This window comes from Neovison vison, chromosome 6 (assembly GCF_020171115.1).
Source record: "Neovison vison isolate M4711 chromosome 6, ASM_NN_V1, whole genome shotgun sequence".
NCBI classification, from domain to species: domain Eukaryota; kingdom Metazoa; phylum Chordata; class Mammalia; order Carnivora; family Mustelidae; genus Neogale; species Neogale vison.
The window spans coordinates 2,567,348-2,580,004 of record NC_058096.1 but is presented as its reverse complement, the minus strand read 5'-3'; the positions used below and the strand labels follow the sequence as shown (position 1 = coordinate 2,580,004).

The following is a 12,657-nucleotide window of genomic DNA, read 5'->3' as shown; positions in this document are numbered from 1 at the left end:
GGAACGAGAGCCCGCCCAGCGTGGGGCCTGCAGAAGGCGGGGACCCCGGATCGCCAGCCGGCCGTGGGCAGGCGGGGCAGCCAGCCGGACCGAGCCCGCCAGCCCTGCTCCGCCTGCCGCACCCCTGCCGTGTTGCATGCCCCACCCCCAGGCGGTTGCTCTTTTTGGACCCTGATAATGAAATGCATAAAAACTTAATTAGCAGCGGAAATAAGACGGGCAGCAGGAAGAAACCTCTCCGGGCCCCTCCAAGGCACGCGGGTCCGGGGCTGGAGCCCCAGCCTCCCAGTCCCCCACCCCCTTCCAGGCTCCTCTGAAGAATCCTGGAAACCCGACGCTCGAGCAGTTGACAAAAGTTCTCATCTAAAATCGGGAACAACCCGTCCTCGGGGCTCTGATTTCAGGGTAGGGAATTCCAGGAATCGATTACTTTCTCCTGGGCTGGCCAACAGAGCTTTGTAGAAACGGACGCCTAAGCAGAAAGTTCACAGTTCTCGCTCTGAAGTGTAAATGTGTCAGGAAGTGGAGGATTGTTAACTAAAAAAAAAGGTACTAAACACACACAGGCACACACACGATGAACGCGCGGCTCCCTCCGCGGCCCCCGCCACCCTCGCCGCCCCTCCCGCCGCCCCCGGCCGCCGCAGCGGCCCTGGCCCGTCCGGCCCAGCCCTGTCGCCTCGCGCGCCGCCGCCCGCCGTCCCCTTCCCGTCTGCCCACCCCAACACACCCCTCGGTTATTATTTTTCTTCAGAAAGTTTCCAGGTCCTACTCAGAGTTACATTTGCTCAGTGCAAAGAAAAAAATAAAACAAAAAAATACCAACAAAAAAGCCAAAACACCAAACGTATTGCTTGTTTCGCTTCTAGAAACGTATTGGCTTTGAGTCCGGAACCGTCTTCACATACTCCGAAATTATTGCTTCGAAGGGCCGGCGGCCCGAGCGAACGCGGAGCCCTCACTGCACCAGAACGAACGTGCCCCGCGGGCCCGCGGTCAGGTCCTCCATCTCGCAGTCCGCCGGCGGCAGTCCTGTTGCCACAAAGCCAGGGGGCAGCGTGGCCGCGGGATGGGGGGCCGGGGCGCGGCTGATGTGCAGGTGGGTGTCCAGGAGCTGGGCCGCCGAGGCCACCGGGGAGCCCCCAGCGTGCAGGAGGTGGGCCGGCAGCAGCGGGCCGGGCCCCAGCCCCAGCTCTTTCTGGAGTCCCGACACGAGGAGGGCGCCGTCGCACGGGGCGAGGACCAGCGGGGCCGGGGGCAGCTGGGGGGCCGGCGGGCAGCTGGGCGGGCCTGCCAGGTGGTGCTGCAGCTGGAGCAACCTGGAGGGGCACGAGGGGGTGGGGAGAGGGACCGGGTCACGGCCGCCCTGTCCGCTGAGCTGTCCAGCAAGTCCTGCCGCCCGGCCCGGCGCACGCGCTCCCGGGGCTCCCCGCCGCCGAGCCTCCGGCTGGAGCTGCTCCCCACGCTGTGCGTGACTAATCCCCTGAGCAATTCCTGACATTTCCATTCTGCGTCTGGCTTTCGCAGCAGCTGAGATGCCAACCAGACGTGACATTCTTAGTCACGGCCTCCCCATCCCCCCACTTACAGGCGGGCCTCACAGTGAGGGCACCTGACGGCTCCCCACCTCCGCCACCCTCTACAGGGAACGAGGCCCGACCTCGCAGCCCTCCCCAGGCTGGGGGCGGTGCGCTCATCGGATTGCACGGACAAGGGGACCAGCTTGAGAGATACCGTCACTCAAGAGACCCGGCTGCCCGAGAGTGCTCCCGCGGGGACCGTGACGGGCACCAAGCGCGCGTACCTCTGCTGGTGCAGGACTTCTTCCAGCAAGCTCCGGCCCTCCCGGCTGCTGGCCCCGCTGCCGTGCAGGCCCGGACTCTGCGCAGGCAGCTGGAAGGCGCTCAGGCCGCCCCTGGAGGCACGGCTGGAGCAGGAGGGCAGGCACACCTGGCGAGCCAGCCCCTTGATCTTGTTCAGGCCCAGGAGCCCTTTGGTCCTCCCGTTCTTCCTCAGCTGCTGCCGGAAGGCTTTCAGCCCTGGGGGGAGGGCGGACGACCAGGATGGTCAGCGGGTCTCCTCCCCGAGGCCGGCGAGGGGTTTGCAGACCGCGGGGAGGCAGAGGGAGGGACCCGGCACAAATGTGAGGGGACAGATGGATGGCCTGCCTTCCTGCCGGGATTACGGGTACCCTCTGGTTACCTGGCCGCTTCTCGCTACAGCCCCTCCTGGGGCACAGGTACAAGTCTGGGGCAGACGAGCCTCTGGGGAAGGAGGGCATGAGCACTGCCTTGGGACAAGGGAGGGAGCCCAGGAGGCAGGTGGGAGCCACCGTCTCCAAACTAGGAGGGACTGGGCATCCAAGTGTCTACTGCGCTTTTCAGACCAGCCACCAGAAGACTGGGAGAGCTTGTCCCGGAAGAGCAGGACACGTAGAATCTGGGAGCTCTGCCACTGGGCCGGGCCCGGGGAAATGCTGGGGACATGCCTTCTGCCCCAGGACAAAGCAATGCCCTCCATGGCCACAGAGCATCTACTGGGAAGGGGAAGTGTGCACAAAAGCAGAAGTCACCTTGAGTGAGCGAGGTGTCCGATGCCCTCCGGCCTTCCTGAAAGCTGATGGGGAGCAGCGTGACCCCTCCTGGGGCTCCCTGAGCCTGCAGCACTGGGGTGGCAGACTGGGCCCCCAGGAGCGGGGAGGCCAGTCTGAGAGGGGAACAGGTGCCCACCAGCCCCTGAGCGTCCAGGCGTCCACTGAGCCCCACCAGGCCGTCACCCGCTGAGGTCAGGCAGCTGTCAGAGCTGGTGCCTTCCGACGGGCTCGCGGTGGAGGACGAGATGACTATACCTGGGGAAGGAGCGCGCACTCTTGAGGGGGCCCTGAGGCTCCCAAGGCCAGAAGCAGACCCCCGGGATCCAACCGTTCTCACTGGAAACCACAAGTGGCCATGGCTCTGGGAGAGGAACAGGCAGGGACACCTTCTCCGTGCCTGGCGCAGCCTCTCCTGGGCCTGTGGGTGCCCATGCGGCCTGGGGACAGGGCGGGCAGCCATACCTGCCGCCACGTGTCTACCCTCAGCCGTGCTAGAGGGGCCCACAACGGCCAGAGGCTATCGGAGTTTGGGAGCTGTGACAATGGCCGGCCACCACGAGTGGGCAGTGGCCCCTGCAGCTGACTCGGGGTGGGGGGTTCCCATGAGGTCACCCTCCATCCAGGAGGACCTGCCCTCCTGGCCCCCAGGGGCAGCTAAACCCCACAGTTCTGCCTCCAGAGGGCCACGTGCAGTCTTGTGGCATCATCTGCATGGCCCAGGGGGGCAGAGGCGGTCAAACAAGTGACCAATCTGGACTTGTGTCATCAGAAACCAACAAGAAACGTTCACTTCACATCGGTGGGTCAGAGCCTCAACCATCAACCCACCACCCGGGCCGCACTCCAGGACCGCGTCCCTGGCCCGCGGGGACACTTACACGGAGGGGCGCACGGGGAGAAGCAGGTGGAGACCTCGGCCAGCGTATGCCTGCGGCCCGTGCCACCGGACAGGGGCTTCTGGGCCTCCCGCTCCTCCTCCAGGCCCGGGCCCTGCCTGACTTCCTCTCCGACGGGCGCGTCCAGCAGGCCGCTGGGGGAGACGGAGCGATGCCGGAACACTCCATTGCAGTTGGCGTCCAGGGGGAAAAGCAAGGGCTGCGAGAGGACAGACACAGACCAGTAACTCCAGGGCTCCGTGGGGCCTGGCTGGGGGGCGTCGCTACGGCTGGGAGAACCCCTCCCCCGACGGCCGCCCGGTGAAGGTCACACACCTGGAGGGAGCTGAGGGGGTCACAGTCCGTGTCGGCCTGCAGGACAGACTGCCCCAAGGCCTGGGGCTGTGGGCACAGCAGGGAAGATTGGAAAGAGTCGCCCGAGAGGCCTTCTTGAAGCACCTGTGGGCAGGCAGAAGACAGACACCATCAGGCAGGCGGCTCTGGGGACCGTCACCAGCAGTGTCACCAGGAAGACCCCACCAGCTCTGCTGTGGGCCTCACAGACATCAGTCGCTTGCTGACCGGGCTTAGGACACAGGCACCCTCCTCTCCGAGGCCACGCTGCACGGGGTGACCGGGAGGTAGGGAGAGGCCAGATCGGGGACGGTTAAGGGACAAGTGGCCGTGGGGTGGTGCCTGACCCTCGGCAGAGGTGGCCAGTGCCCCCTCTGGTCTGTGGCTCACACAGGAACCCATCCCCCACACCCATGCCTAACTGGCAGGAGATGAGGCCCGGGGGCCGGTGCGCTCAGCATCTGGCTCCCGGGCCTGCCCAGGCAAGGGATTTCTGGCAGGGGCAGGGGGCACCATCCAGGGCAAAGCCCGCGAAGGGGACGGTTCCCCCACCTCACAGCTGCTGAGGTCCGAGCTCCTGGGCCTTTGTGGCCGGGCGGGGCTGGGCCGGGCCGCTGGCGGGGTGGGCCGGTGGTCCTTCAGCCGCTCCAGGAGGAGATAATAAATGGCAGCAAAGTGGTTGTAACTGCTGTTCTGCAGGGACTAGGGGAGGCGGAGAGGAGCGGGGTCAGAGAGGGGGTCAGGGCCGGGGGTGGGGAGTTGGGGGGGACAGGGCGGGGCTGGGGAGCAGGGGCGGGGCCTGGACGCTGCTCCCAGGGTTATTCTTGGGTGGCCCAGAAGGTCCTCTAGAGGAGCGGACAGCTGGCCCTTAAATTAGCCCAGGTTCCCGTTTTAGCTCGATGGGCGAGAGCCCGCTTCTCGCAGGGAGCGCGTCCCTGTCGGGGCACCCGCGGGGCCGGGGCGGGCGGGGTGCTCACCTCCACGGTGCGCTGCCGGTCGATGCCGAGGCTGTGCATCACGCCCAGCACCTGCTCGTCGTAGTGGCCGAGGCTGGAGGTGTAGCCGAGCGTGGGGAAGGCCGGGCAGGGGGGCCGCGGCACGGAGGGCTCGGCCTGCATCCAGCGGTGCTGGCGGATCTGGGCGATGGTGATGCGCTTGGCGGGGTCCACCACCAGCATGCGGCGGATCAGGGTCTCGCAGTCTGGGGGTGAAGGGGACCCGCTGAGCCCGGGGCAGGAGCCACCTGCGGGCATGTGCCCACCACCCCTCGCCCGGTACCCGCTGCAGCCCTGCTGGGGACCAGAGTCCCTTCCTGAGGGCAAATGGCCAGGGACGTGGTCCTGCTCACCGGCCCAGACAGAGGGAGACTTAAATGCTACAGTGACTGGGCCAGCATCCCCAGTGCTGGGGCCGGCGGGGGACCCGACACCAGGCCCTTTCCAGAGGACAGCAGAGCCCAGGCACCCGCATGCCCATAAGTAGGGCACAGGGAAAACGCCCAGTGGGCTAGGTTTCTCCCACGGCAGCTGACCCTTACACCCGACGCAGGGACACAGGGCTGACCCATACACCTGACAGCACACTCTGGCCCAGTCAGGCGGCAATTCGGGCGATCAGTTCCTCCTCCCTCTCCAAAACTCTCCTCCCGGGGGACCCGACAATCCCCGCAGCAGGCCGGCGGCGGCGCCTACCTTGAGACATGAAGAAGGGGATGCGGAAGCGGCCCTCCAGGACCCGCTGGCGCAGAGCCGGCAGGTTGGGCCCGTCGAAGGGGAGTGAGCCGCAGACCAGGACGTAGAGCACGACACCCAGGCTCTGCGAAGGACCACAGGCTGCCCGTCAGTGCCCGCGCCCTGGGCTCCATAGCCATTCCCAAGAGCACCGGGGGCCCCGCAGGCCGCACACGCGGGCTCCTACCCAGATGTCCAGCTGGGGGCCTTCGTACTCCTTCCCCTCGAAGACCTCTGGGGCCGCGTACGGGGGGCTCCCACACCACGTGGACAGGGGCTCTCCCGACTTGTAGAAATTCCCGAACCCGAAATCTGAGGAACAAGAACACGGGCGGTGAAGTCACGGTAGACACATCAGGGCCCGGGCTGTGCAGCTGTGTGCGCGAGCAGCCCGGGGGCCCTGGGCGGTAGGCACCCCACACCCCCACGAGGCGGCCGGGCCCGGGCCCCCTTGCCTGCCAGCTTGATGTCCATGCTCCCGTCCAGCAGCAGGTTCTCGGTCTTGAGGTCCCGGTGCACGATGTGGTGGCTGTGGCAGTACTCCACGGCCGACAGAATCTGCCAGAACTTCTTGCGCGCTTCGTTCTCGCTGAGGTGCCCGTTGGAAGTCAAATAATCTGAGGAGTGACAGCCCAAAGCTAGAGTGCGACACCCCGAAGCCGGCCGGCCTCTGGGGCGCGGCGAAAGAGCACCGTGGGAGCTCGGGAGGGCGGCCCCAGAGGCTGTAGGGGCGGCTGGGGACACGTTCCCAGGTCTGTTTTCAGCAGATACCAAAAAGAGGCGTGGCTTACCGAACATTTCTCCATTCTTTGCGAACTCGGTGACGATATAAAGCATATCCTTTGTTTCCATAACCTAGAAACACAAAGACCTGACGTTTAACCCCACGGAAAGGGAACACACCCGTGGAGTAAACAGACCACTGGAACCCCTGTCACTTGTTAACCTTCCCAGGACGAGTGCATCCAGTATGTTTAAGAAGGAAGAGAAAACACACACTTCTACACTTCTGCGTTAAAGGAACAGAGACAGGGGTTCCTACGCAAAACAAGAATTTAAAACATTGGAGCGGAATTCTGCACCAGCCCGCCAGCCGGCTGCGCCAGAACCCGCCCGTATCACAGCGCTCGCCCCGCTGCCTTGCCGCCCCGAGGCCTCGGCCCCGGACACCAGGACGCCGGGAGAGCGCCGCTGCGGCTTTCCGCCCGAAGCCTGGCCCGCAGCCGCTGAGCTCACCCGGACGCCGATACCCGCTTCCCACCTGCCTCACTGACTTGATAACTTAGGGGCTGACAGGAGGTGCTGCCAGGTGAGAAACAGACCGCTCTTTGTACGCGACCCACTCGGGCCGTGTGAACAGCAACAGCCAAGGTCAAATACACCCGCCAGGTTCACATACTGATCCAAGAACTTGATGTCGCTCTGAAAACCAATGTTTAAGAGGCTTTCAGAAACAAGGTAGAATTTAAATCTGTGGCACGGTAAGAAGAAGCAACGCGTGTCCCTCTATTTTAAAATATTTTGGAGAGAGACACACACAGAGACAACACATTCTTACAGAAGCAGGCTTTTTTAAGGCTCAAGATATAGTTGTTTCTTTAAAAAGACACTTTAAAGACAACTGCTTTCAGCCGTAAATCTAAGAAGAAAGGGGAGGCGGTACAGGCCAGGAAGTTTCAACCGTCCCGGCCCTCGGTGTGTGTAGCCGTCGCGAGTAAGAGGCCCACGGTTTCTCCCTTCTCTCAATTCAAGAGACAAGAGAAAGAACGAAGACTGAACATGTTTTGAGGTTTAGAAATGCTCAAGGCAAGAGGGAAGTGTCTCCCCACGGTTGCGGGCCTGGGCCAGCCGGAGGAGAATCACACCGGTGTCAGACCTCGAGGAAGGACAGGCGCGGCCGTCCCACGGGAGCGGCTGTTCTCCGAGCCGCTCAGCCACCAAACACCCCCCTCCCGCCCCCCAGAAAGGACGGTGAACTCCGGGGACGCGGGCCGTGCGCCCTCTAACCGGGCTGCTCCACACAGTGGGCCGGCCGGGGGACAGGAAGCCCAGGAAGGTGTGGCCTGGCTCATCCCTCCGGCAAAGTCAAAAACAGGGCTCAGCCCACTCCTGCGGAAACAGGCCGGGCACATTTCTCAGGCACTGACATCAGGGACCATGAGGAAACTTCTTATCAGAGCAGCACCACTTGGAGATGACACAGAAACAAAGCCCAGGCCAGCGTGGACAGTGACGGGCGCCCTGCTCTTAATGACTCTGAGTAAACGGTCATTCCGGGGAACACAAGCCCAATGACGCGGCTTCCGTGGGGTAATTTTCTATTCTAATTCCCTCTCCCACCACACTGTACACCCAGCCTTGCCAACGGCATGGGCACACGCGCACCCCGTGCCACGTTCATCTCAGAGTCACAGGCCTTCACGAGAATCACCGAGAGGACCTGACGCCCAGCCCAGCTGGATGGAACATTGAGCATCTGCACAGAACTTCTTCTGCAAGCTGACTGCCCCTCGTTTGCACAAGCCGGCAGCTGACTCCAAGGCAGCTTCACTTTGCTGTCCTAATTAAATCAACGCTTAGATCCCAAAGATATAATTTCTGGTTTCAACACGATAACAAACATCAAGTCAGAAAACACACCAACAGGCGGCCAGGGTGAGGTGTGTTCCTAACGTGGATTCAATGGCAAGTTCCCTGTTTTTGCCAGGGCAAAAGCATTTCCCTCTCTCCTTTTCTGGTGGAAGAGTTTAAAGGGGAAGACGGATGATCACTGCGGCCTGTGCAAAGGTAAATTTACAAGAAGTAGTAAGAGCAGCCGGTTTTCAACTTTAACAATTATCTGCAAAAGCAGACAGCGTCTCGTTTCCCTAAAATCTGTCTGTCTCCACGAAACACTTGACTTACGACAGTACACAGATCGCGCTGTTTTCAGAGTGACATCTGAGCTCTACGCATCTAAAACGGGAATGAATGCCGACACCAAGTAACATTTTGATGAAGCAAACTTCCCATTATGATCCAAAAGCCAGAAAATCATTGAAAATACATCTGAAGACCTCACAAGAACCAGTTTCCGTACACACCCCCCTCCGCTCCCTGACTGCCACAAAGACCCAAAGAGGGGCAAAATCGGGAAACTGCAGGCTTCTTGCGGAGAACAACACCCTTGCGGGGACCCACAGGAAAAGGCGAACTTGAGCCCTTACCTGGTACAGCTTTATGATGTGAGGGTGATTCAGAAGCTTCATGATCTGAACCTCACGGTAGATTTTCTCCAGGTTGCTGGAATCTAATCGGGTCTTATCAATTATTTTTATTGCAACCTATGGTTTAAAAAAAAAAAAAAGATAGTCTGTTTAAAAAAAACACGTTTTGCTTACACACTCTATTTTTTACAGCTTCATTTCTAAAACACTTTACAGCCCCAAAACACCACAAAAAGTTGGAGATAAAAATAAGCAGAGTGACCGTCAGCAGAACCCAAGACAGTCCGAGATCAGATGGTGAGCCACGTCTGGGCGCTCCCCGGCCCCGCCGCCCCCGACAGCCGCACGGATTACTCGGGATCGTCACATCCAGCGTTTTCTCTTCACGGGACTGAGAAGCGTCAGCGCGGGGCCGGCCCGCGGTGGACAGGGGCTCCCCCGCCCCGCACCCCCGGTGGGAGCCCCGGCGGGGCCGCCGCACGCACCTGGGTCTTGGTGACTCGATGGCGGGCCAGCTTCACCACCGCGAAGTTGCCCTTGCCCAGCGTCCGCTCCACGTCGTAGAAGCCCACGCGGAGGGGCTTCTGCTGGCCCTGGCCGGGGCCGGCGGGGGCCGCGCTCAGCTCGGACATGATCACCATGGCTCCGCGCCGCACCTGCGGGCCGCCGGGAGCGCGCTCAGCGCCGGCCGCCCCGACCCGCCCGGCCCCGCGCCCCGCACCCCGCCGCCCCCGCGCGCTGCTCCGACCCAACCTCCTCACCCCGCCGGGCGCGCACCCGCTCCCGCGCCCGCCCCGCCGCCCGGGGCCGCTGCGCTCGGGCCCCCGAGACCCCCGGCCCCGCGGGGCGCCGCGCCCCGCTCCCGCGCCGACCCCCCGCCCCGCCGCCCGCGGTCGGCTGCGTCTCGGCCGCCGGCCCTTCACCCCGCGGGGCCGCCCGCTCCCCCGCGCCCCGCGCCCCGCCGCCCGCGCCGTCCCGACCCCGGACCGCGAGCCCCGGGGGCTGCTCGCCCGCCCGCCCCACAACAAAGGGGAGCCCGGCGGCGGCGGCGGGGGCAGTGGTCCCGGTCCTTGACCCCCACGCGCGCGCCTCCGGGCCCCAGAGCCCCGCGCGGCGCCGCAAACCCGAGCCCCGGAGCCCCGGCCCCGCCGCCCCGAGCGCAGAGGCGGCCACCCCGGCCGCGCCGCCGCCTTACCGCTGCCGCCCTCCGCGCGCCGAGGCAGGACCGCCGCCCGCCCCGCGCTCCCCGCCGCCCGCTCGGTCGCTCGCGCTGCTCGGGCGCCTGCTGCTCGGGCCGCCGCCGCCGCCGCCTCCTCCGCCGCCACCGCCGCCGCCGCCCGGGCCGCGCCGCATGTCAGCTCTGAGGCCGCGCCGCGCGCTCGGGCCGCACGCGCCGCCCGCCGCCGGCCCCGCCCCGGCCCCGCCCCGGCCCCGCCCCGGCCGCGCCTCGGCCCCGCCCCCGCCCGCGCCGCGACGGCCCCGCCCCGCCCCGCCGGCCCCGCCCCCGCCGCCGCCGCCGCCGGATTGATACATCCCCATTGACGTCACTTTGACGCCAGAGCGACGCGCGGACGAGCGCCAGGCGAAGGGACAGCGGGAGATCGGGCCGTTGCCAAGAGACTGGAGGCTCTGACGCGCGCGCTGATGGGGCCGTCGCCCCGGCGACCGCGGGCCGGTGACGTCAGGGGCGCCGGCCGCCCGAGGCCCGCCGAGGCCTGCCCTCCCGCCCGCGCCCGCGTTCCCGCCGGCGCGCGCCCCCTGCCGGGCTCCGCGAGCGCTGCAGGCGGCTCGGCCTCGGGTCCCGGCGCCCCGCTCCGCAGCGGCGCGCGCACGGCCCTCGGCGCGGCGCCCTCCCCTCGCGCGCCCCCGGGGCTTGCTCCCGCGCGGGCTCCTCGCCCCCCGAAGCTCCGCACGGCGGCGGCTGCGCCCTCTCTGCGCGCCGGGTCCGGGGTCCCGTTATCGGGGAGCGGCCGTGGGTCTCCCTCGGTCCAACCGGACGGCCCGGCCCCGGCGCCTCCGTCGGGGGAAGCGGCCCGCGGACCCGCAGGACGGCCCTCGGGGCGCCGGGGACACGCCCGCTCCCAGTCCCAAGTAGGCCCGCCCCGTCCGCGACAAGCGCTCCCGGCGGGCGACCAGCCTCCGGTCGCTTTTGTCCCGGTGGGAAACTCGGGGGACCGGGCAGCGTCCGCTGACCCCGGGGCCGCCCGGCCTCGACCCGGCGCGCGCCGGAGCCTGGTGCCGCCCGCCCTGCCCCTCCTGCCGCGGACGCGGGTCAGCGCGGGCCAGGTCCCCCGGAGCAGGCCTTTGTCGGGCGGCCCGACTTTGATGAGGCCCCGGCGGGATGGAGAGGGGCGAAGAGGCCCGAGGCCAGTTTTCGGGAGGGCCAGCCGTGTGGCCGGGAGCGGGTCCTCGGGTTCTCGGACCGCTGTGGACACCGAGGTAGATGGGATCGGAGCCGGGCTGTGTGTCCAGACCCGGGACAGGCTCTGCTCGTTGGGGAGCGGCCCCCGCGGGCAGGTGCATCCACCTCAGGCCAGGACTTGCTCCTGCCAGCGCTGGACACTTGGCAGGGGCCATGGGGCGGGTCGCTAATGTCGCGGCCTGTTTCCCTGGAGCTGCAGGGGGGCGGTCCTGCCGTGCACAGGATGACATTGGCAAGGGTGACAAGCGCTGTGGGCCCCGCTGCTCCCCCCGAGCTCCTCTGTGCCTGGGCAGGAAAGAAAACAGTGTCCGGGGGAAGACAGCGGCGGCGGGTGGACGGTGCGGGCTGAGCGTCAGGCATTAGGAAGGCCGTGGTGTGCGATCTGAGTTCTGTATCGAGCCTCAAATCGTTTTCCTTTGTGTTACGTGAAAATACTCCTTCATAGGAGGGGCTGGGGAACAAGCATTGAGGGAGATGGATGCACGACTTGAAGCCTTCTTCCGGAAGCTTCCACGTGTGGACCGTCGCCTGGAGACGTGGCTGGCCGGGCAAGGGCGTCGCGGCAGACTGAGCTGTGCTTCTCCTGATGCGTAGTCGGCAGCCGGACCAAATATTTCCCAATGGGCCTCCCTCGGCAGTGGTTCATGGGTCAGTTTTGAAAGGCCTCTCGAGGACACCAGTAACCCCCGAGATTTCCTTCGTGTTTCAGAAGGTTATTACCCGCCCCAGGTTTCTCCGCCGAGAATTTGGAGGAGGATTTTACTCTCTTCCGGCGGAATCATTTATAACTGCTTTTCTTCCCTTCTGGGGCATCCCACGAATCTGCTCATGGGAGAGTGAGACTCAGAGAGAAGGAACCAGGGGCCTGAGGACACTCACCTGCCCCCCCCACCCCGTTCCGGGAGCCCAGAACTTTCCACAGGCTCATCCAGGGGACATCTAGCCTACGGGGCTCCTCCACCCCCTCCGATCCCAGATCCAGCCAAGTCTTTTGAAAGGTCATAGGTGTTTGCAAGCACCTGGCCGGCTGTTTGGAAACATTTTGTCATCACTGAGTAAAAACTGCAGCCAACGAGCCAAAGCTGCCTTCGCACAGAAGGTCCCTGCACCGGGCGCCCGGGACCTCCCCAGCTCCCAGCCGGGCCTGAGCTTCCGACCATCTGAACAGCCCTGTGTGCGCTGCGGCCAGCCCCCAGCGCCTGGGTGCAGATCGCGCTCTGCGGAGAGGGCAGACAGGAGGGAGGGAGCGTCTGACCTCAGGCTGCCGTCTCTCCCAGTGGGGTTCCCCCGGCACCCCCGTGAATTTGCCCTCGATGGGCTCCCGCTCCCAAGTGTCTTCCATTATCCTCTGGATCCTTGGCACACGGAGGCCAGAATTCCTTCCAGAATCCTTGAATTCTTTTCAGATTTCTAGTCTTATATGCTTTGCACGTGTTCTGAGGAAGGAAAAAAATACACAATGTGTGCTTCAGTAGAG

The 12,657-nt window shown here is 64.9% G+C and overlaps 1 protein-coding gene across 2 annotated transcripts; it reads right to left on the bottom strand.

The window, feature by feature from the left end:
• Nucleotides 1–743: 743 nt before the first annotated feature.
• Nucleotides 744–9,971, bottom strand: SIK1 (salt inducible kinase 1). 2 transcript variants are annotated; one of them, XM_044250794.1, is made up of 14 exons: nucleotides 9,954–9,971; nucleotides 9,244–9,414; nucleotides 8,759–8,875; nucleotides 6,344–6,407; nucleotides 6,008–6,169; nucleotides 5,740–5,864; nucleotides 5,514–5,637; nucleotides 4,800–5,023; nucleotides 4,375–4,524; nucleotides 3,805–3,927; nucleotides 3,472–3,688; nucleotides 2,573–2,848; nucleotides 1,805–2,039; nucleotides 744–1,319 (listed from the first exon to the last, which is right to left on the bottom strand). In XM_044250794.1, the coding sequence occupies exons 2-14, from the start codon at nucleotides 9,397–9,399 to the stop codon at nucleotides 959–961; spliced, it is 2,334 nt and encodes a 777-aa protein (XP_044106729.1). In that variant the 5' UTR covers nucleotides 9,400–9,414; nucleotides 9,954–9,971; the 3' UTR covers nucleotides 744–958. The 2 variants fall into 2 exon arrangements, with proteins under 2 accessions (XP_044106729.1, XP_044106730.1); XM_044250795.1 differs by lacking the exons at nucleotides 4,375–4,524; nucleotides 9,954–9,971 and having other exon boundaries at nucleotides 9,244–9,420.
• Nucleotides 9,972–12,657: the final 2,686 nt, after the last annotated feature.

Excerpts from the sequence above, each read along its gene's own strand:
- SIK1 (XM_044250794.1), bottom strand. The coding sequence starts at position 9,399 with ATGGTGATCATGTCCGAGCTGAGCGCGGCCCCCGCCGGCCCCGGCCAG. Across the intron at positions 5,865-6,007 it reads CATGGACATCAAGCTGGCAG|ATTTCGGGTTCGGGAATTTC; the intron begins GCAAGGGGGCCC and ends CTTGTTCCTCAG. Across the intron at positions 3,928-4,374 it reads CGGACCTCAGCAGCTGTGAG|GTGCTTCAAGAAGGCCTCTC; the intron begins GTGGGGGAACCG and ends GCCTGCCCACAG.